This window comes from Pygocentrus nattereri, chromosome 14, assembly GCF_015220715.1.
Source record: "Pygocentrus nattereri isolate fPygNat1 chromosome 14, fPygNat1.pri, whole genome shotgun sequence".
NCBI classification, from domain to species: domain Eukaryota; kingdom Metazoa; phylum Chordata; class Actinopteri; order Characiformes; family Serrasalmidae; genus Pygocentrus; species Pygocentrus nattereri.
The window spans coordinates 47,501-72,500 of NC_051224.1; the positions used below are offsets into that span (position 1 = coordinate 47,501).

At 42.1% G+C, this 25,000-nt stretch overlaps 1 protein-coding gene across 1 annotated transcript in view; it reads left to right on the forward strand.

Annotated features, from left to right (window-relative positions):
* The window catches only part of LOC108411756 (arf-GAP with dual PH domain-containing protein 1), a 51,397-nt gene that overhangs the window by 9,777 nt on the left and 16,620 nt on the right, over positions 1–25,000 (forward strand). The window contains exons 2-4 of the mRNA XM_017683490.2: positions 6,848–6,978; positions 19,256–19,347; positions 22,552–22,634. Coding sequence (XP_017538979.1) covers positions 6,848–6,978; positions 19,256–19,347; positions 22,552–22,634 — 306 coding nt within the window. The remainder of the gene's footprint in view (positions 1–6,847; positions 6,979–19,255; positions 19,348–22,551; positions 22,635–25,000) is intronic.

Below are 25,000 nucleotides of genomic sequence, written 5' to 3' on the forward strand. Positions count from 1 at the left end.
TATTTGAACATCACTTAGCTGGAACCAAGCCTGAGCTACAGTGGATGTAACTTTTAGCCTGATAACAAATGTTATGCTAGCATTAGCCTAGCTCACCAGACTACAGCACAAAACACTGCAGACCAGTTTCGGCTTCATCTTTCTCATTCCAACATCTATGGAGTTCATTTTGTGCCAAAACGTTTGAGAGAAGATCCTGATGTTTGAGAGAGGAACGCTCCGGTTTGAGAGGACAGCGGTGCTCTGAGCGCAGCTAACAGACTTGAGTCTCACGTTTCACATCTACTCGCTGTAAAACGTCTGAATGTTTGTGTCAAAACTCCAGCCAATCAGAGCTGCCGAGGGGCAATCATGACATCTTTTCTTAAGCAGCTTTACACCAATTGGTCAAAATACGTTCATGGCTGTGGTATTGAGTCAGCTAGTGTGCTTGTAGCCTTGACATTAGCTAGATGGGTTCTAGCTTTCTAGTATCAAATTAATAGAAATTATTTATCAGTAGGGCGGCACGGTGGCGTGGTGGGCAGCACTGTCACCTCACAGCGAGGAGGGCCTGGGTTCGATTCCCCGGCCAAGTGACCGGGGTCCTTTCTGTGTGGGTTTCCTCCCACAGTCACAGTCCCAACGACATGCAGTCAGGACAATTGGATATGCTAAATTGCCCCTAGGTGTGAGTGACTATGTTTATCTGTGTGTCTGCCTGCCCTATGATGGACTGGCGACCTGTCCAGGGTGTATCCTGCCTTCTGCCTGATGACTGCTGGGATAGGCTCCAGCATCCCCCCCCACAACCCTGAGGGAGAGGTGGCTTAGAAAATGGATGGATGGATGGATTTATCAGTAATACTCTGTCATAAATAGTAACAATTTAATCTAACTCACATTGGCTGCCAATCCGATTGGATACATTCCGATTACAGACTCAGACTGAGGAGTTTATATCAGAACACTTTATCTATCCCAGAGGGAAATTGCAGACTCTATTCAATAATCTCACTCTATGCTCTCCCTCTACTTCAAAATCTAAGTTTACATGCTCACTACAAATAATCTGATCAAAAATGAGTAAATGTTACCATAACAGCAAACATCACATGAGTCCAGTCAAAGTGAGATGAGCAGCAGTGAGCAGTGATTGTGTTTATAACTGCTTTAAAATGACGTCAGACTCAGGAAAACGTCCTTCACACGTCCTTATTAAAGAAGGCCGAGAGGAAGACGTCGTGCTCTCAGACGCATAAGCTGGACGTCCGTCCCACCGCCGTCTTTTAAAGATCAGAGCATGAACTTTGTCTCCTCTGCAGACCAGTTTCTGCTCCGCCGTGTTGAACGGTATAAACTCTCACTGTGACGCGACGCACATGCAGAACGGACTGAAACTTTCCGATAGGGAATGTAATCGGATACAGGGGTTTACATGGATATTATTCTTCTATTTAACAGATTATTTACAGGATTACCCACCTCGATCAGTCGGATAGAAATTGCATTCCGAATGGCCACAATCAAGCTAGACAATTCTGATTGAGGTCTTTACATGGACTTATTCTATTCAGATTGATCCATTAGTCAGATTATTAGGCTGCATGTAAACATGGCTACTGGTATCTTGGCCATTTGTTTCCTGCCAGAGGCTTAATGTTAGCTAACTTCAAATAAATAGCTTAACATTAATCAACTAAGCTGACATTAGCATACCACAGCCATGAAGATACCTTGACCAATTGGCATAAAGCTGCTTAAGAAAAGATGCCATGATTGGTGCGCCGATAGGAAGTGCCCCTTGGCAGCTCTGATTGGCTGAAGTTTTGACACAAACGTTCAGACGTTTTAGTGCGAGCAGGTATGAAAGTTGAGCATGCCGTGGAGTTAAGAGCAGAAATTATTTCCACACATGTGCAAGTTTTGAAGGTGAAGAGCATGATTGAGCAAGTTTTCCAGAGTGTTTTGCACATGCAAGCTCTGAAAGGAAAATGCATTGTTTTGCAGATTTTCAAGTTTTGAATGAAACCAGAATGTTTTGTTGAGCAAATCCGAAGCCACTTCATGCTGAAAAGTGCATTCAAGTTCATTAGCTGTGCTCAGAGCACCACTGTCCTCGCTGAAACATCAGCGATCTTCTCTCAAACATTTTGCCACAAAATGAACTCCATAAACACCAATCGTACAACTTTGCTTTATCAGACATAAAGACGTTTTCCTCATCTGCACATGTAACAGCAGAACAGATGGAATCAAACCTGCAGTGCTTGGATCTGTAGGCCATTACTTATCGCGGTTGTTGGGAAGAAAACCTCGTTTTTGACATTTTGAGTTTTTGACTATTTGAAAAAACCTGTTGTCCTTTACATTGTGTGTAAATTTCATGATGAATGGACTAAAAGAAACGACCAAAAATGATTTGGAAAAAATTCTGGTTCAATCGACTTTCATTTAAAGTAGAGAAGGTTTTTTCCTTCTCCTGTGAATTTAGAATTTTGGAGATGAGAGGTTTTGTTCCTTACTAGGTAAGTGGAGCCATTAGCCTTAGCCTAGCTAGGAGGCTCTTTCCAGTACATCCTTTCACACGAAACTCTGTGTTTACATCTGTCAGTGATTGAGTTATTCAGTAATTTTGAAAAATCAGTGAAACTGCCTATTAACTGAACTCTCATAATGTAGAAATGTGGGAAACCTGTTTTCAACTAAGCCACTAACCTAAGCCTAGCCTGCATCTAAGCCTGAACTGGTGACCACACAAAGGTTTCAGTTGGTGCTCTCTGTCAGCCTCTTCCTGTCCTTTTGCATTCTCTTTTTCTCTCTCATGCTCTTACTGTTAACGTCTCCCTCTATGTTGTGTGATGCCTCCTGCCGTCGCTCCTCTGGTGGTACATAAGAAAAAGAGATGAATTGCATTCACATTCCTTCTCTCTCCTTGTAAGAATTGATATTCTCTCTCTGAGGGCCATATGCTACAGATTAGGCAAATTCAATGAAGCCGATAGGACAAGAAATTTCATTCGACTGTTCAGATGCAGAAAGGCGAGAACGCTGACCAAACTTCTAAATCCATATTATGGAAAACTGAATTTCCCTTACACAGTTTAACATACTATTTAAACATTTTAAACTGTCAAAAGTTATAATTCATTCTCCAATCCAAATGGTCCCTATATGGAAAACTATATATTTAAAATAAATAATAATAATAATAATAATAATAATAAACAAAGTCACAATTCCACTTTAAATTCATTACTTTTGTGATGTCACCACAACACACACACACACACACACACAGATTCTAGAGAGTGTTTGCTTTCTACATGAGGCACAATATAGAGCAGCCAGTCAGAACAGAGCTCACTTAAAAGGTATTAGTCTTAAAGACACAGCAACAAAAACAGCCTGTTTAATTCTGAGGACTAAAGAGAGGCCATGCAAAATAGCCATGTAAAAGGAATAATGAATGTTTTTTGCTACATAAACCCACACAAGATTTTTAAGCAGACCTCGTGAAAAAAAAGAAAATGACAGAATATTACAGTGAGTTGCATGTATTTAAATAAAGTTGTAAATTAAATAAAATTGTACACTCCCTGGCCATTTTATCAAAGACAATTTGTGCTCTTCATAGAACAACAAAAACTGGATTAAAAAGTTTAAAGATTAAAAGATTAAAAAGTACCTAAAGTTAAACCTACAGTTGAGGAGGGATACTGGGGCTGTTTTACATCCAGGGAATGATAATGTTAATGCTACAGCATACGAAGGCATCTTAAACCATTGTTTGCAAATTTGTGGCAGCAGTTTGGAGAAGGCCCTTTCCAGTCCCAATATGACTGCGCCCGTGAGCAAGGTCCATACAGACATGGTTTGTTGAGTTTGGAGTGGAGGGACTCCAGTGGCCTCCACTGACTCCATGGACTGTAGAATGCAGTACCCATAGATGGGGTCAGGCATAAGAGTGTGTATAAAGTGAACAGCCTGAAACTATTAAATATACTCTCCGAAAGAAGCTGGTTTGATTTAAACTGACCACCTGACAGCTGTAATTTGTTCATGGTTATATCCCCAAAAACTAAATCCTTGATGAAGTGACTGGAAAACAGACAGTTCTAAAGTTATAATTACCGCTGATTACTTACTAAATAAAAACACATACGTGCCATGACTGGGGCTGAATTTGGCTCACTGTACCTCAGTAGTTATCTTTTTTACTTTTCACCACATGCTTCTCTGTATTTTCCCATCGCCATGCATCAGACTTTGTCTGTCTTACTGATGGCTGATATTTACTTTCGTTATGGTACATGTTGTAGTGCTATTGTCCTCATGAAAAGTGGTCCCAAACACACTCTAGTTTTACCTGTGCCCTTCTTTCCTTAGTAGACCCACTAGCATCTAGCAGAACCACTTGCCTATTGCACTCGCATGCATACAGTTGAAAAACACTTCTCAACTTGAATGATAATCCTGCCTATTCAAATAGGAACTTTTGTTTATTGGAAATACGTTTTATAATGATAGCATTGAATAAAACAATTGTTTTTTAGTCAGGTGCCATTTATTCAGCTAATCGTTTACATCCCTAGCAGCAACAGATGGGCTTCAGTCAGTAATTGCATCTACAGTGCCCTGCAAAATTATTTTGAAACCTCATTGTTCCTTTGAAAACCTTAATTCTGTAGTCACTGAACCTTTTTGTGTAGATTTTGAGGTGGGCTTTAGATCATTGGAACATCCAGGGGCAGTTTAAGGTTCCTGGCTGAGGCATTTAGGCTTTGATTTAAGATCTGCTAGATGGAGTTAATGGAGTTGATGGAGTTAATGATACCATGTATTTGGATGTCAACATGACCCCAACCTCAGAACATCACAGATCCACCACCATACTTCACAGTGTCTATGAGGTACTTTTCTGCGTGGCTGTCTGTGTGTCTATACCAAACCACCTCTGGTGAACAAAAACAAACGACTCCATTTTGGTCTCATCTTACCACGGAACACAGTGTCTCTGAAAGTTCCAGTAATGATAGTAACTGAAGGCACTTGAGATCGTTGGTCCTTCTTTCAATTCTCCCAAAAACATGTGGTTATATAGGTGGTGTCTGATTATTGACGTTCTAACATTTAAATAAATAAATAACCTCCTTCTTTGACCGCTAAAACCATCCGTCTCACAGGAGGCGGGGTCAGAATAGATATAGATCCTCTTCTTGGCAGATTTCCAGTTGTTTTAACCCTCTCAGTTATTGCCCTGATAATGGGCAGTTCCCCTGTTTAGCTGTTGTCTTGAAGCCTGAGTCCTGCGGCCCAATGATCTTTTGTTACTCAGCAATATTCAGCTATATTCAGCAATATTCAGCTATATTCAGCAATATTAATCAATATTCAGCTAAATTCAGCTATATTCTCTCATTTTTCTCATACTAATGATGACTAGTTTGGCCTGTGTGTCACCTATTATTATACCCCAGGAAGACATGGCTGACCATTTAATTGTTCCTAATCGCTCAGGGGAACTTTAAAACATAATATATAGAGGGGGGTGCATTTATTATATTATACATTATATAGAAAAATATATGTTTTATGGTAAATTATTATTATTATTATTATTTTTTAATGGTTGTATTAGGGGTCATCCGATATGTAAATTTTTTTCCAGGGCTGATACAGACTATTAGTAATCAATGATACCCATAACCGATATTTGGGGCCAAAAATCATTAACTATACATTTTATGTTTATAGTATAAAAATGTACAAGAATGTAACTCTGTGCTTTGGGTGCCAGATAGTATAACCTGCAAAAATAGTAACAAACATTTTAGAATACGTTTAAGACAAATAAACAGATAATCCAAATAACTAACACATTTTAAAATAGATGAACAACAATGAGGGGATATGAATGTTAATGTATTTAATTAACCTTCTGTATTTTATGTGATAACAGGCAGTAGTTGGATGAGTATCAGATGTTTTCTGATTGGCTGTAGGTGCACACATTCTGAACATGTCCAAACTCCTACAGAACCAGTGTGGGCCCGCACAGAAGCCTCATTCTCATCAAACTAATGTGATGTTTCAGGCAGGGCTCAAGCTCCACACACAACTCATGTTTGTTTGACTAGAGTCAGTGAAGCTATGTGATTGAGCGTATTGAACATTTGTTCACCCGTTACATGTTTTCAGCTTTTCCTCTCGCAGTAGGAGCGAAGCAGGCGCTTCTTTGTTCCTCTCACAAATGCAGAAACAATACTCAACATGGAACGGGACACAGACGAGACTACAGAAGAGCTGGTTGTTGGTACTCGATACGTCATCTAAACGTCCAGCGATCCAGTAGCTCTGTAGGTGGGGCGTTGGGGCAGACTACGGAAGAGTGTTTTGTTGATTGTGATTACATCAGATACAATATGTGCATAAATAACAAAAGGCGCAGGGAAGGAAGCACGTTCACGCCCCGGTTTCAATAACTATAAAAAAATGCTAAACATCAGCTCTGAGTATTGGTTGAACCGATAATCGGTCAACCCCTACATTGTATTTTAAATGAAGGTTATGTTTTTGTTAATGTTTAGAATGAAAGATCAAAAGGTAAAGAATGTTTTGTTGTTTTTGTTGAGAACATGTTTTCAGCATGTTTATTTCTATAAATGTTAAGAATAGCTAACAAACAACTGTATAAGCACATGCATCTCACCTGTATTTCAAAACACTTCTTGTTTGTACAACAATCCTTTTTTCCAGCTCTTCCCTGAGACCTTAATGACTAAGATCTCAGGCAGGTTCATCTCCACCTTTGTTTATCTGAGTGTAATTATGAATTCTACTCAGACTCATGCTCTGTGTCTCACAGGCCCAGAGTGGGCGTCCTTCACCTTGGGCATCTTCATGTGTCAGAGCTGTTCAGGCATCCACCGCAACATCCCTCAGATCAGCCGGGTCAAGTCCATCTTCCTCGACCCCTGGGAGAACTCTGAGGTCGAAGTGAGTGACTGAGCTTTCTTTGTTCGCTTTTTCAACAAAGGCTAGGTGAGCGATGTCCCTCACCAGTAAGCCTTCTTTTAAAATGTCAAGAGGAGGTGCAGAGAGCGAGGCCCTCGGGTGGATGAAAGGAGTCTGGGTATGATGACAGCTGTAACATTTTCATTCTCATACTTTCTTTTCATTATTTCTGCAGCCATGGAAAAAGTACAAGAAAAAGTTTTTGGAAAGGAAAAATCTTTGCAAACGGATGGAGCCACAGAGGTGGAACGTGGTGGCCGTGCCTCTCCATGGCCACAGTAGATGAAAGGAGATACAAGTCTTATAGTGTTGAGCATGAAACACCTTAAGTTTTTCCCTTAAGTATAAACCTTTAGGGAGGGTCTTCTCTCACTAAAGGGGATTTGTTAAGGGTGTTATATAAAACCCCTCAGACGTTTCTCCTTCTGAGGGAAAATGCTGAGGGGTTTACTGCAGTGATTGCGGTTTTGCGGTAGTTCCATTGTATCCATGACAGTGTTCTCTCGTTAACAGAGCTTATGATTAGCAGCTAAACAGGGCACCTTTCACCCTTCACACTGAGGATGTGAACGTTTCATTGGCATTTGAAAAAAGTCAGCATGATATATTGATTCACACGTGTATTTCTTAACATTTTGACTGGTTTTGGATTTGATTTCCTTTTTATGTCATGCAGAATCATTTATGCTCAGCCGTTTTGCATGTCACTCATTCCCTTTCCTGACAAAAGAGGTGCGTATCAGAACTCAACGCCCAGTCTGAGCATGCATTATTAATGTAGATATAAATCTGTGTTCATTTTTTAATTTAATCCATCTCCTTTACACGCAAAATTATTTTAAAGGACATTAATTCTTTAAGTATGTAGCCCTGCATTCACTAAAATGTGTGTGCAGTTTGAATAGTTGAGTCATGGAAATGTATCAGAAACCATGATTTACCGGCTAATGGTTTGGTCAAAGTTGAGGCTCGTTAGCTTTATACGTTTAGCACTGGTCAAATAGGTTCATCCCTTAGGATTCTCTCCATCATGAAGAACTTTCTCAGGGACATTTTGGTAGTTTGGTAGACATGAATATTTAAAAATTATGGATTCAAAATGAAACACACACACACACACACACACACACACACACACACCCCGATTGTTTTTAGTATTGCCCCAAACAAATAAAAACAAGAAAATCCCATTGCTTTTTTCTGGGTGACAACATTAAAGGGATACAGGAGCTTTTTCCTTATCTTAAATTATACTGAGGGAAATGACAGTTAAGGAACTTTATGCAACACTTGAGGAATAACAAAGGAAATCTGATTGTAAAATGTAAGAATGGATGGCTATTTCTATTAAAGATACCCTATCTAAGATTTTTTTTGTGCAACGCAATTTACCCTTAAATTTAAGTAAATTTAATTTTTACATTTTTTTTTAAATAAGTTCAAGTAAAAACAACCCAACTTGGGAACCTACAGCCACAGGCTATATTCTGAACTATTTTAACCATTATTTCCATTATGTAGTTTAATCCACTCAGCAAAATGGGGAAAAAAATGTACCGAACAAGAACTGGAGATAAACAAAAAAGGAAGTAAATCGTGGAAGAAATAGCCAACAAGAAAAAACTATGTTGTATCTTGTAAATTACAGTAAATTTGGGGAGATGACAGAAAGCAAAAAAGAAAGAGAAGAGAAGCAGTAATATATGATAAATGGATAAATTTAGATGCTTAAGTTATTTATCGAATAACAATATTTCTGAACTTTTTTCTTAACTTCATTTTAAAGAACAAACATATTTAAGATTTTCTTTCTAAAGACACTGTTGTGAACCTGACCTGTCTACCATATCAAACTCAAAATATTTTCCAATATTTGTGAAAGGGTTACAGGCCTTATCATCGTACCATATCCATAAACATTACTACTCACATGATGCAGCACCGGTCTACGGTTTTCTAAAAGCATATAACAAATGTTTTATATTCAAACATTGAAAACTGCCCTAATTTTCAACATGTTATGAGTTTAAAGATTTTATCTGGGTGGTAGGTCATTCTCAGCACTGCAGCACTGATGTGGTGGTGGTGTGTTAGTGTGTGTTGTGCTGGTCTGAGTGGATCAGTCACAGCAGTGCTGCTGGAGTTTTTAAACACCTCACTGTCACGGTTGGACTGAGAATAGTCCACCAACCAAAAACATCCAGCCAATAGGGGGCAGTGTCCTGTGGGCAGCATCTTGTTATCACTGATGAAGGATGAACAACGCAAACTGTGCAGAAACAAATGAGTTCTCTAACTTTACATCTTCAAGGTGAAACAACACATTAGGTGGGTCTAATAAAAATTTCCCCAGCAGCACTGCTGTGTCTGATCCACTTATACCAGTGCAACAGACACTAACACATTACTGCCATGTCAGTGTTACTGCAATGATGAGAATGATCCACCATCCAAATAGTACCTGTTCTGTGGTGGTCCTCTGAGTGTCCTGAACATTGGTGAAAATTATGCAGAGAAACAAGGAGGTGCGCTCAACCATGGTGCTGGTTGGTGTCAAAGTCAAATTTTTAACACTAAAATGTATTTTTAAAATGTTTTTTTATAATGCTATAATACAATATAAAATATAAAACATAACATAATATAATATAGTTTTGTAAAACATGATAAAATGTTAAGTATTGTAATTTTTTTATACCAACACAAGCCTCATTTAGAATTTCATGTAGTATCTTAATTTTTTTACATGGTTGGACAGTCTTGCAACTTTGGGAAGCATGAATGCATGAAATCAGTTTTATTTTAATGCACTAAAAATGTGTACACATAAGAGGGATTGTAGCTTCTCATTGATCTAATCTTAAAGTTAGATAGCATGTATCTGTGATTATCATGTGGCCTTATTTACCTAATGGTAATTCTGTAGTATTTCAGCCTAGACCTGTAACAGAATCACAAGACTTTGTTCTTTTTTCATCTGTGAGATACCATCCTGGTATTGGCCCAATACTGATACTGGAACTGAAATTGATGCCATCTCTATGTTTTTCTTTACTGCTCCAGCTCCTGCTGCAGCCTTGGCTCAGGCTTCTCTGGCTAGGCATGCGAATCCTTCCCCTGCCAAACAGCTCGAGGCAATCAAGCAAGTCATCAGTCTCAATAAGGCTTTGAGATGGATGAGGCAGTGGCTAATACTAAATATCTGTGTTTGTGTGTGTGTGTGTGTGTGTGTGTGTGTGTGAGAGAGAGAGAGAGAGAGATGGACAAAGGGACCACCGACAGGCTGAGTATGTCGTTTTTTTCTGTGTGGTGTTAAGGCAAGCTATCAGTGCTGATGCCAGCAGCCCATTAAATGAGAGGTAGAAGGATTCATCTAAATGCGAAGTAAAGGGCGTAGGAGAGTGTGCTGCAGTGGAGCATTTCCTAGTGCAGTGACCGTTGTGGAAGAGAGAGCGGCAGAGGAAGTTGACCAAGGTGGCCAAGTTAGTTGTTGTGGTTTATTAAAAAGGCTGATGTGTGGTGCATTATTTGGGTCAGCGAATGACTGGAATGTGCTTTTTCTTTGTGCTTCTAAGTAATGAGGTCATATTGGCTGGAGAAAACTGCAGCTGTGGTTACCAGAAGACCCCTTGTAAGGGGGAGCGAGGAGGCGGACGCTCTCGCTGAGATAAGCGAGATTTATTACGGGCAAATCCAGGGTCGTGGTCAGAACAGTCCAGGGTCAATGAGCCGAAACGTACAGATTTAGGGTAGATCATGACAAGAACCAACACAAACAAAGACCAGGTACAAAGATACAATGATACAAAGACTGGCAAACACAAGGGGCAAACACAGGGCTTAAATACATGGAACAACGAGGGACAGAAGGAGAGAAGTTGGGACAGGGGCAACAAAAGACAAGAATCCTCAAAAAACACCTGTTTGGAACATTCCACAGGTGAACAGGTTAATGGGAAACAGGTGAGTGTCATGATTGGGTATAAAGGGAGCATCCCTGAAAGGCTCAGTCGTTCACAAGCAAGGACGGGCGAGGTTCACCACTTAGTGAACAACTGCGTGAGCAAATAGTCCAACAGTTTAAGAACAACGTTTCTCAACGTGCAACTGCAGGAATTTAGGGGTTTCATCATCTACAGTCCATAATATCATCAAAAGATTCAGAGAATCTGGAGAAATCTCTGCAGGTAAGCAGCAAGGCAGAAAACCAGCACTGAACGCCCGTGACCTTCGAGTCCTCAGGCGGCACTGCTTTAAAAACCCACATCATTCTGTAACGGATATTCCCACATGGGCTCAGGAACACTTCGGAAAACCACTGTCAGTGAACTCAGTTCGTCGCTCCATCTACAAGTGCAGGTTAAAACTCTGCCATGCAAAGCGAAGCCACATATCAACACCACCCAGAAACACCGCCGGCTTCTCTGGGCCGAGTTCATCTGAGATGGACTGACGCAGAGTGGAAAAGTGTCCTGTGGTCTGACGCGTCCACATTTCACACTGTTTCTGGAAATCATGGACGTCGTGTCCTCCGGACCAAAGAGGAAAAGGACTGTCCGGATTGTTTTCAGCTCAAAGTTCAAAAGCCAGCATCTCTGATGGTGTGGGGGTGTGTTAGTGCCCATGGCAGGGGTAACTGGCACATCTGTGAAGGCCCCATTAATGCTGAAAGGTACATACAGGTTTTGGAGCAACATCTGCTGCCATCCAAGCAGCGTCTTTTTCAGGGACGTCCTGCTTATTTCAGCAAGACGATGCTGAGCCACATTCTGTTACAACAGCGTGGCTTCGTAGTAAAAGAGTGCGGGTACTAGACTGACCTGCCTGCAGTCCAGACCGTCTCCCATTGAAAATGTGTGGCGCATTATCTTCTTCTTTCGGCTGCTCCCTTTAGGGGTCGCCACAGCGGATCATCTGCCTCCATCTTGCCCCATCCATTGCCTCCTCTACTTTCACACCAACCATCTCCATGTCCACCTTCACTACATCCATAAACCTTCTCTGAGGTCTACCTCTTCTCCTTCTACCCGGCAGCTCCATCTCCAGCATTCTTTGCCCAATATATCCACTATTCCTCCTCAACACATGTCCAAACCATCTCAACCTGGCCTCTCTGGCTTAATCTCCAAACTGCTCCACCTTCACTGTCCCTCTGATCTTCTCATTTCTAATCTTGTCCAGCCTTGTAACCTAACCTCCAGCTCAGCCTCCTGTCTTTTAGACAGAGCCACAGTCTCCAAACCATACATCATAGCAGGACGCACAACTGTCTTGTAAACCTTCCCTTTCAATCTTGCTGCTATCCTTCTGTCACACATCAGCCCTGACACCCGTCTCCACCCACTCCATCCTGCCTGCACCCTCTTCCTCTTTTTTGCACTGTCCATTGCTCTGGATGGTTGACCCAAGATATTTGAAGTCATCCACCTTTATGACCTCTACTCCTTGCATCTTCACCTTTCCACCTGCCTCGCTCTCATTCACACACATGTATTCCGTCTTGTCTCTACTGACCTTCATTCCTCTCCTCTCCAGTGCAAACCTCCACCTCTCCAGATTCTCTTCCACCTGCTCTCTACTCTCACCACAGATTACAATGTCATCTGCAAACATCCTGGTCCATGGAGCCTCCTGCCTGACCTCATCTGTCAACCTGTCCATCACCATTGCAAACAAGAAGGGGCTCAAAGCTGATCCCTGATGTAACCCAACCTTCACCCTGAAACCACTTGTCACTCCAACTGCACACCTCACCACTGTCTCACTATCCTCATACATGTCCTGCACCACCCTAACATACTTTTCAGCTACACCTGACTTCCTCATACAGTACCACAGTTCCTCTCTTGGCACCCTATCATATGCCTTCTCTAGATCCACAGAGACACAATGCAGCTCCTTCTGACCTTCTGTGTACTTCTCTACCAACACTCTCAACGCAAAAATTGCATCAGTGGTGCTCTTTCTGGGCATGAAACCAAACTGCTGCTCACTGATCTGGACCTCTCGCCTTAGCCTTGCTTCAACAACTCTTTCCCATACCTTCATGGTGTGGCTCATCAACTTTATACCTCTGTAGTTACTGCAGCTCTGCACATCACCCTTGTTCTTAAAAATGGGGACCAGTGCACTGCTTCTTCACTCATCAGGCATCCTCTCACTCTCCAGGATTTTGTTAAACAACCTGGTTAAAAAGTCCACTGCCTTCTCTCCTAAACATCTCCACACCTCCACAGGTATGTCATCTGGACCAACTGCCTTTCCATTCTTCATCCTTTTTAAAGCTGCCCTCACTTCCACTTTACTAATTCTCTGCACTTCCTGATCCACTATCTCTCCCCCTCTTGTCCTCCTCTCTCTCTCTCGTTTTCCTCATTCATTAGTTCTTCAAAGTACTCCTTCCATCTACTCATCACTCTCTGTTCACTCACTAGTACATTTCCCTCTCTATCCTTTATCAGCCTAACCTGCTGTACATGCTTTCCAGCTCTATCTCTCTGTTAAGCCAAACGATACAAGACCTTTACTCCTTCTTAACTGTTCAGCCTCTCATACAGCTCATCACAGGCCTGAGCCTTTGCCTTTGCCACCATTCTCTTCGCTATGCGACTAGCCTCACAGTACTCCTGCCTGTACTTCCTTCATCTCTCTGGTTATCCCACTTTTTCTTAGCTGCCTTCTTCTTCTGAATACTCTCCTGGACTTCCTCATTCCACCACCAACTTTCCTTGTCTTCTTTCCTCTGACTAGACGAAACACCCAACACATTATTGCCAGTTTCTCTCACCACCTTAGCTGTAGTTTCCCAGTCCTCAGGTAGCTCCTCACTGCCCCCAAGGACCTCTTCTGAAAATATGTGTTCACCACAGCCATTTCCTTTCTCTTTGCAAAATCTACAACCATCTGAACTTCCGCATTTCTGTCTTTCACACCATACATACCCAGCACCTCTTCATCCCCTCTATTTCCTTCACCAACATGTCCATTGAAGTCTGCACTAATCACCAATCTCTCCTCTCTAGGGACACCATCTACCACTTCATCCATCTTACTCCAAAATTCCTCTTTCTCCTCTAACTGACAACCAACCTGTGGTGCATATGAACTGACCACATTCAAAATCACACCATCAACCTCCAACTTCAGGCTCATGATCCTGTCTGACACTCTCTTTACATCCAGAACACTTTTCGCAAGCTGTTCCTTTTGGATTATCCCTACTCCATTTCTCTTCTGCTCTACACCATGATAGAACAGTTTGAATCAACCTCCAATGTTCCTGGCCTTGCTTCCTTTCCATCTGGTCTCCTGGACACACAGAATATCTCCCTTCCTTCTCTCCATCATGTCTGCAAGCTCTCTGCCTTTACCAGTCATTGTCCCTATGTTCAGAGTTCCTACTCTAACCTCCTCCTTCTAACCCGCCTTCCTCCTCTCCTCTTTGATGGTCTTTGACCTACAGTAGTCCAATTTCCACCGGCACCCTGGAAATATTAAATATACACAAGTCTAGAGACAGTATACATTTTAAAGTGACTTACGTGACTCAGTGTTGTTCTTTAAAGTGGCTTAGTGTTAAGGTGTTACTGTCCACAGCAGAGATGATGTGATAATAATACTGACAGTGACTGAGTGAAGTGGTAACTGGGGACGGACCCCCAGCTTCACAGCTGGTTCAGAAGCCTGACAGCCTGTGAGTAGAACCTGTTCATTAGCCGGGTTGTTCCAGCCTGGATGCTGTGGAATCTCCTGCCTGATGGCAGGATGGTGAACAGGCCGAGTGCTGGGTGGCTGTCTGACCGGATCGCTTTGATCTTCCTGAGGCAGTAGGACGGGTAGACGTCCTGTAGGGCTGGTAGTTTGTTGCCTATGATGGCTTCTGCTGTCCTCACCGCTCCTCTAAGGGCCGTGTGGTCACAGGCGGTGCAGCTGCTGTTCCAGACAGTGATGCAGCCTGTGAAGAAGCTCTCTATGATGCACCTGGAGAAGATGGTGAGGATCTGAGGAGGCAGACCAAACTTCCTGAGCCTACACAGGAAGAAGAGACGCTGACGGGCAGATCTCACAGTAGTGTTGCCGAGGAACTTCACACTGCTGACACTTCGGCTGCACAGGGCAGAGTGACCACCCCTCTGCAGCTTCCTGTAGTTTGTTCTGCTGATGTTGAGACAGACACTGTTGTCATGGCACCACTCGGACAGAGCGCTGACCTCGTCTCTGTGGGCTGTTTCATCTCCATCAGTGATGAGGCCTAGGATGGTGGTGTCATCTGCAAACTTGAAGATGATGTTAGACGTGTGTTTGGCTGCACAGTCATGTGTATACACGGAGTACAGGAGGGGGCTGAGCACACATCCCTGGGGAGCCCCTGTGCTCAGAGTCAGTGTGGAGGAGAAGCTGTTCCCATCTTTCCCCACCTGGGGTCTGCTCATCAGGAAGTCCAGTATCCAGCTGCAGAGATGAGAGTTCAAACCCAGGTCTGTGAGCTCAGGAATGAGTTTGGCAGGGATGATTGTGTTGAATGCTGAACTGTAATCTATGAACAGCAGCGTACATATGTGTTCTGTCTGTCCAGGTGTGTGAGAGCAGTGTGTATCGTTAGTGCAGTGTGGTCATCTGTGGATCTGTTGGACCAGTATGCAGATTGGTGAGGGTCCATGGTGGCTGGAAGTGTTGAGCAGATGTGAGCTTTGACCAGCCACTTGAAGCACTTCATCACTGTAGATGTCAGTGCAACAGGGTGGTAGTGATTTAGGCAGGTGACAGACAATTTCTTGGGGTGTAGAACACTTGTTTCCTTAAAGCACTTGGGAATCACTGACCGTCTTAAGGAGAGGTAAAAGACGTCTGTGAGAACCTCAGCCAGCTGGTTGGCACATGCTTAAAGTACCCGGCTGTGGACGCTGTCAGGACCAGGTGCCTTGCGTGGGTTAACTGCCCTGAAGAATCTCACCATCTCAGACAGGGGAATGGCTAGAGTGCAGCTCTCCTCATCTACTGGGAGTTTCTCAACAGGTGAGGCATTAGTTGCTTCAAAACGAGCATAATGAGCATTGAGTTCATCTGCAGGTGAGGAGGAAGAGCCCCTATCACAGATCACACCTACTTTGTAGTCAGTGATGGTGCACAGGCCACTCCACATACGTCTGAGATCAGAGCCAAGATAGTGATTTATAACTGTCCTTGATTGCGGTGTAGCAGTGGTCAAGAGTCTGTTCACCTTGAGTGGGAAATTTAATGTGCTGGTAGTTTTTGGGCAGAACCTTCTTCAAGTTTGCCCTGTTAAAGTCCGCAACCACAATAAAAGCAGCCTCAGGATGAACGTTCTCCAATCCACTAATAGTCGTGTACAAAACCTCCAGTTCTAGTGACTTATCTGCCTGAGATGGAATGTAGACGGTAGTGAGGAGGACTGAGCTAAAGTCCCTGGGCAAAAAAAAAGGGTCGAACTTTGACTGTTAGGAGTTCAATGTCTGGAGAGCAGTGACTGGTTAGAACCGCTACATCTGTTCCCCATCGAGAGTTCACCATAACAAACCCCCCACCGCCTCTGCCCTTACCGGAGTCCAGAGTCCTGTCCTGGCGGTAGGTGGTGAAGCTGGCTGGTGTGATGCCATTGTCTGGTGTTGCTGCGGAGAGCCACGTCTCTGTGAGTCTTTGTTCTCCAGCGATTGAACATTTGTGAGCAGAAAACTGGGAAGCGGAGGGTTGAAGCTCCTTCTCCTTGTCCTGCACAGTATCCCGGCGCGTCTGCACCTCTTGCACTTCCTCCTGCTCTGACGGCGTCCGAGCGTGAGTTTGCACTAAAGTCCGTCCAGAGTGATGACCGGATGTTCAACAGAGTTTGTCAATCATACTGAATGATCCCAAAAGTGGTTTGTGCAAAAACACAAAGAAACAGCAAAATAAAACAAAAAAACTGTAGTTTACCCGGAGCGCTCACCAGCGCAGCCATTCTACGGCGCACAGGAACCGGAACTGTCTTTGGTGACTGCAACAAGAACGAGAACGGCTGAACAAAACCTGGTGCTAATAAACGCCATCACAGTGAGGTATTTCAGGAGCTTATTTGCTTTTTCTGGCGTGCAGCACGGTTTTACGCTTCACGTTGAAGAGCTTGCACTGATCAACTGATTGTTGTGATACAGTACTGTGCAAATTTCTTTAATGCATAATCAAAATTGGTATTAAGTATAAGTTATTCTATTCTTCAAAAAAAAAAACAACAGCAAATTACTAAGCTAAACTAAATATAATGTGATATTTTTCTGTTGACTCTTTGCCTTTAACAATTCCATTTTTTTCAGTAGACTTGCTTTCAAAGTTTGGTCTTAGAAGTTGGTTGTATATTGTGCTTCTCACTGTTCAGGTAATCCTGAGCCTGTTCAGGGATGCTGAGGTCTTGGCTCGCAGGTGGCTTTGGCAGTCTATTCCAACCTCTCCTGAAAAATGAATAATTTGGACGTAATGAACATTTTGACTGGAAATCACACTCTTCTGTAAATTAAAATGACACAAGAGACTTGAATTTCAAGCTTTGCTTTTACATTTATTCTTTATGTAAAAGCTATTGTATTATGATATTTGTGGTGTAAATAAACAAGTTCAGTCTTAAATGCAACAAATAAAAAGTGGAACAACTTTTTTAAAACTTATAAGTAATTTCTTCTTTTGCTGCCAAGCAGCACAATAGAAGCCATGCTGCCTCTATCATTCCTTGTTCTTTTATAAAAATTTAAATGTTTAGCAGACCCTTTTATCGAAAGTGATTTGCAGTGGGAGGTGAATGTATTTATAGCCTTTTTAAGACTTATTTACTACAGTGATGGCATTCCTGAGTCAAATCTTCAACCTTCTGTCCATGGGGCATTGGTGTTGTTCTTTTCACCTGCTGTTATAGTGCATTGCCATCTGTCTAAATGACCGCTTGCATCATTGTAGATATCACCATTATATTATATTATAGAGTTTTATTAGATTATAGAGTGTTTTTTTTCCCAAGCAAATGGTCTGCTTGAAATGGTTTACCTTGTAAGTAAAAGGTAAAGTGCTACCCAGGAGAAACAGATTTAACATGGTTTACTGTAGTGACAAGGAGTCTGAGGGTTTGCTAGCCAAACCCAATTTGAGGCCTAAAATAAAACGTAAAATAGGGATGAGGAAGTGTTCTGTGTAAATATAGTGCCAAAGTGTAAATGTGTGGTTTTACACTGCAGGGAGGGAGTAGTGTAAGCATAGTGTTTCTCACAAACTTCAGTTGCACAGCTTACAAAATATACTTATGAAATATCTATAAATTGGGTTCACAATTAAAATATTTCTATAACCTCTGAAAACCGCAAGCTGGATATTGAACCGGTGGTGATTTAGCTGGCAAGTGAGTTATTTATTTGCTGGCATATCAAATTGTATTATAGCTTTTCAGCTCTAGCTAGCTATTGTAGCTGTAGTACATACTGCAATCAGAAATAAAGGTCTTAGTTCTGCATGAGCTGAAGTTTTTAAAAATGACTGTCTTTTTGCCACCAGTGGAAACTAGTCAAACTAGTTGCTAATTTGACTGACTGTCAGAAGTGGTGTAACGTTACTGTAGTAGCCTTGTGCAGTATAGAAACCAGTAGTAAAAAAGTCGTCGTAGACGGGGATGATAGTTTGCTTATGTTTGCTTATTAACACTCCTGAGAGCGAAAAACCCAATTCCAAAAAAAGTTGACAGTAGGTAGAATGCAAATTAAAAACAGAAACCAGTGTTTCACGTTTGAACAAAAATATTACAGAGACAGGATATGGCATTTTTCAAATAATCAGCTTCACCGTTTTTTGTAAATATATGCTCATTCTGTTTCATCACTGTTTGGGGAGATGTCTGGGAACAGTGGAAAGGCAATGAAGGTGATAAAGAGGATGGATGAGGAGGACCATCAACAGCAGGGCTCTCTCTGGGGGCTTGGCCTCCAAATGACATATAGGCCTGATCTCAGCAGCATGTGCATCATTAGCTCCTCATATTGCATATACTGTGCACAGTGTACTCATAAGACAGAGAGATTTGCAGTATGCACTGTCTATACATGCTGTCCCAGTGGATTCCTTTGGTTTGTCTGGATTTCACTTTAAATATAAAAAGCTGTACTCAGCCATCTGGTCAACTGCTGAAGATTTTCTGTATAGATCTCTTTCCTATGTGAAGATGCGATGACAATGGCATCTCAGCTACAATACTTTACAATACCCATCTGTCTCTCTCTTTTTGCTCTAGTTCATGGCCTCCACCGGCAACAGCGCTGCCAAAGCCAAGTACGAACAGAAGGTGCCGGCGTTCTATTACTGCCCGACACACACAGACTGCCAGTGAGTAGAAATGTCCTCTCTCTTTCTGTACAGTGGCCTTGTGGCCTTTAACCCTCTTTTTGGTTCTGTTGAAGGTATGCTTCAATCAAAAATCTAAATTTGGTAAAAGTAGGAATGTTGAAGGGGAATTCTAATAAATCTTGTGGCGAATGTCTGTATTATTAAATTGTTAAGATGTGAAATGCTCCAACTAGAGAAACGTAACTAAGTCAGAATTGTTCATGATGGTGGTGAATGAAACTAGATGTCTAAAGTGTTTAATACCCCTAAAAGCTACCTTAGAGAATGTTACTACATAAAATACACTCATTATCAAAAAAATAGTTTGCACCCAGAAGGAATCAATCGACAGGAATGACACTTGGTGAGTAGATTTGTGACATATGTGACGCAAGGCCTTATCGCTATACCTGACTATATAAGGTTGTCCCGTTGTGCATGCTTTCCATTCTGACTCATGCTATTGTATTGGTAGTAGGGCTAAGCAATAAAATGACAAAGATAATCTTCACAATGTAACCTTCCTTGATAGATCTTTAAGAAATATTTGATAATAGAGCATTCTCACATCTCCATGTTCTAGCGACAGCTGTGGCATTTTCTATAGCAAGGAAAGCGACACTACTCTGCGGTGACCACAAGGGGGCGCACTTCTGAGTTTTTCAACATGATTGGGGGGAGGGGGCAGCGGTCAAGGAGTGAAATTAGTTGCCAAATATACTTTACCAATGTCTGAAACGTAGAGTTTCCTGTTTGAGGGAGCGATCGTGATCGTGTTTGCCTGTGACCGAGTGCGAGTGATGAGATCAGTGGCATAACTGTACTGTCCTACAGTGAATTCACCTCTTTCCTAACAGCCTAACAAGCTTTAGCAGCTTTAAATCACGTCTGCTTCTCTCGAGTAAAGTGCTCTGTTATAGTGCTCATTACACAGCTAAAAATAATCTGGGTTCTTTCTTAAATTATGACTATTTTAAAAATTGTGGCCATGCTTTTCCAGCTGGTAACTGTCCCATGACAGATTTGTGAAATGTTCCACTGTTTGACATCTGTCATGTTCTGACCATAAAGGTTAGTTTAAAACAATAATTAACCACTCAGGAGTAAAAATCAGCCTTCAAACTTGCAAGAAATAATAATTTGACATATTAAGTTTTTTATTGTGATTTTTGGCCATATCGCCCAGCTCTAGTTGGTAGCATCCTTTGCAAGTGAAGTATACCTCAGAGTTCTAAAGCAATTCAGGCAGTTGGAAGAGTTCAAGAGGGGTCGCACTGTAGGGTTCCAGGAAGCTGGTTGGTTAGTGTAGTGGGTAACACCTCTGCCTTCTACACTGTAGACTGGGGTTCAATCCCCACCTGGGCAAACACCCTACACTAAACCAATAAGAGTCTTTGGGCAAGACTCCCAACACCGCCTTGGCCTCCCTGTGTAAAACAATCAAATTGTAAGTCGCTCTGGATAAGAGCCTCAGCCAAATGCCATAAACAAGGAAGCGGGATGGTTTTATCATCATATTTTGCGCTATACCGGTTGTGCAGATATTACCTTAGTCCACCGTTGTTGGCAGGGGATAGAAGAAGGCATGACCAGCGACATGAAGGATCTGGGAGACCTACACTAGAGAGAGGGAGAACCGATGGATTGTCTGACATGTGCAAAGTGACCAAACAGCTACAATTGCAGACGTTCATTGAGCAGTGATGCCCTCCATGAGTCATCCTGTTAGTGACAGCAACATTGGCAAGCGGCTGCACAACGCAGGACTACATGCATGCAGACCATTACGGCGGCTGCCCTTAACACCATGTCATTGTTGACAAAGACCGCAATGGTGTCGTGCCAGACTGTTATGGAGTGACTCAGAATGGCAGTGGGTCATCTTCAGCGAGTCCCACTTTTGTCTTGGTGGAGACGACCAGCAAATCCATGTGTGGAGGCACCGTGGTCAGCGGCAAGATGAACCATTTGTTGTCACACGTCACACATCCAGAAGGCCTGGTGTCATGCTGTGGGGTGCAATTTTGTACAATGCCAGGTCACCTTTGGTCTTCATTACAGGCCAATGTTATGTTAATGAGGTGCTACAACCAGCCCTACCTTTTCTGAACACACAGTCCAGTGCGCTGTTCCAACAGGACAACGTTTGACGTGATTGTGTAATGCTGTTTTGATTAGCTGTTTCATTAAACTTATTCCACAAAGTTGAGGCACATGCATGAGTGGCATTCAAATGAGTGGCAGTTACATTATGTAGTTCCAGTGCAATTCAGTTTCAAGTAGCTTTCAAGCAAGTCAAAAAAAAGCCATGAATGTATCCATGTACAACCAGCCTTGTATAGCTAATTGCAGTTGTTTGTATGGCATAACTTCTTTTGAGGAAGGCCTTGTGGGAAGTCTTTCTGCACAGCAGTGGACGTAATAATGTCAATGCAACTGTTAGTTTTGCCTCGCCTCGGTTTTTGTGCTCCATTTTCATTACTGGTCCCACTGTGGTCGTGGGGGCATCGTATTTAAAGCCACCCAGAAACACATAAGCCAGCCACACACAGCGCGAGGAGGGGAGGTTGAGTTCACAAGCCACAAACGACTAAAATAATAGGGGGGTTCATGTGTGAATATGTGTGTATAGCTGAGACAAACAGTCAAATGTGCTATGCTGTTAAATTAAATGTGCTATGCTGAAGTGGTCAACCACCACCTGTCTAAACACCTAACACACACACACACACACACACACACAGACACACACACTCACACACAGGCACAGCTTCTGTTTGTTTATTCACACAGCAGAGTGCGTGTTCAGTTATCTCACTGACATGCAAAGAAGAGGGAAGGCAGAATGAATGGAGGACAGGAGAGGAGGAGCAGGTGGAATTTTAATGAGGTGAATTATCAGCAAGAGACTGGGAGGAATAGATCTTGACAGATAGCATGGCGGATCTTTTAGAGACGCTTTTTAAGTACAGCTGGTGCATATCCAATAGTTGTTGAATCACAGAGTTCTTTGTTGAACATTTTATAAAAAAAAAACTGGCCCCTGGGACAGCAGCCATAGTCATATAGCATCTCTTCATGTATAAAAGGAGCAAGACTGTTCTCCTAAACAGAGCGAGACTGCTCCAGAGAGTCCGGCATTATGAAATGAAGGTAGAAACAGTAAAAAAAGGAAAATGAAAATGTGTGTGGCTTGGCCCACAGGCTGCTGCGAGAACAGTGGATTCGAGCCAGATACGAGAGGAGTGAGTTCATACACGTGGAGAGACAAGAGCCGTATTCAGCAGGTAAGAGACTATTCTCTCTCTCTCTCTCTCACACACACACACACACACACACACTAGCCCTCTGTCTATTTGGCTCTGTCTCTTTTTTTTGTAAGCAAAATGCACATACCTTTCATGCCTCACTTTTTTCTTGTTCTGCTGCTTTGGTTATGTGCCAGGGCTTGTCAGAGAGTCCAGCTTCATAGTTCATCACTCTGGCCTGCCAGTGTGACACATGATCCAGGAAAACCACAGGCATGAGACCACACAGTTCTCCCATCTCACCACTCCTTTTCACCAGGCTCAGTGTGCACTGTGAGGCCCTACCTTCCAGGATCTTGATGGACTCAAACTTGTGGGATGTGGCAGATAGGATTACTGAGCAAGCACATCTGGCTAAAGTACAGCCTCTTACATTAGGACAACATTTAATATCTCAAATAGGCTTTGCAGTAACTCCTGTAATTGTCCACCAAGTATTTGTTCCATAACCAACTACTCAACTAGTAAAGCACCGCTCAGCATTCAGAGGGTTACAAGGTATAATAAACAGAAGAGAAATCCCTGTTTACCTGGAGGCTGTTTTTAGATTCTGGGTTAATTAGATGTGCTAACCCTATCCTAACCCTAGCACCTGTAACATCAGTGATCTAAGCTTTTAACTATTTAACTATATATTATATATATCACATTCTTTAAAAGTGTGGTGTGTCACACAGTGTCATCACAGTAACAGTCAAAACTGGACACGGCTACCTTTATGGATTGCACTGGCCAACGTTATTTGCCTATACAGCCTCCTCAACCTAAAGAACAAAGTAGAGATTTTACATTAGCTTTACATGAACAGATTTACATAAACTAATAAAAGTAGCTCCCAAAGCACCTACATAATAAACTCATACATGCATGCCAAGCTAAAGTTAGCATCTCATTAAAATTTTTCATTCCACCTTAAATGGTACTGCACTCACACTGTGGGCATAGAACGAATTATGAAAGTTGGCAAATACAAAGCAAACATCAGCTTACCTCAATAAATGCGTCAATTTACCTTAATAAATGCGTCAATTACCTTACCTTAATTACCTTAATAAATGCATCCTTAATCAACAAATACAGCCAACAAGCAGCGCAGTGAAGCTGTAATTGGCCATTGGAGCTGTTGAAGGCATCTCACTGCTGGCTGATCGAACACTGCGTCTTAAACCACACTCTTCTGTACTTCACCTACTACACTAATGAGTACTAATTATACCTCTAATCGCATATGCACTACTTTTTGCATATTATTTACTGTGCTAGTATGCGGTGTGGGATGCAAAAATAATTTTGTTTTCAGCTGTTACTATATTACAAATCGAGTTAAATAAAGTCAACACACTGAAATACATTGGTTAGTGTGCTTTAAAATGAAATTAAAATAAATAATTTTAAAAAAAGTCATTACAAACAGGATTGTGATGTCATCAGAATACTAATACAATCGCAATACTACTCCACACCTACTGAAATGGACTTGTGCCTTCTACACTGGACACTGGGGTTCAATCCCCTGCCTGGACAAGCACCCTACACTATACCAATAAGAGCCCTGGGGCAGGACTCCTAACACCACATTGGCCTACCTGTGTAAAATGATCAAATTGTAAGAGTGTCTGCCAAATGCTGTAAAATGTGTTTTTAACCCCCTGCAGGGCTGTATTGTGCTGCAGTATGCATCTCTACCACAGCGCAGACAGCGCTACAGCTCGGTTTCCCCCCTTTCAATTATTTTTGATAATGTAATTGTGACCGTATCATCAGTTTAAACAAAAACTAGGATCTTACATAGAGCATGTTTAAAAGGATTTTGGGCTGTCTGCTTTATATACATCATTATGCCCGGCTCCATCCAGCAGTACTATGTTCCACAGTCCATAAAAGTGCATTAACACAAAATTCTGTTGATCGCTCCACTCATAAGTATGTGTATGTTAAGTGTTTTGCCACTGCTTTGAATGTGCCTCAGTTCTGGTTTATACTTGTGTGCAAATGATTAGCACATTAGATTCTCTAATGACTGTGGGTTTGACTGGGCAGGACAGTAGAGAGAGATCAGACGACAGATTACACCCTCTAGCTACGTCCCTTCCTTTCACTTTATCTTTCTGTCTCAGTCTCTCTCTGTTTCTCTTTCTCATGCTTCCTGTGTCTGTTACATTTTCTATATTGGTTTACCAGCATTGATGTCGCACTGTAATGGAGTTTCAGTCTGAGTGACATTAATAATTCATAATAACCAAGTAAACCATGTATATCATTCGGTTGGTACTTTGGTTTAGTTAGAAAGACACTTGACAGTTCAAAATACATACAAACCAAGTGCTGTAATGTTTTAGAAAACA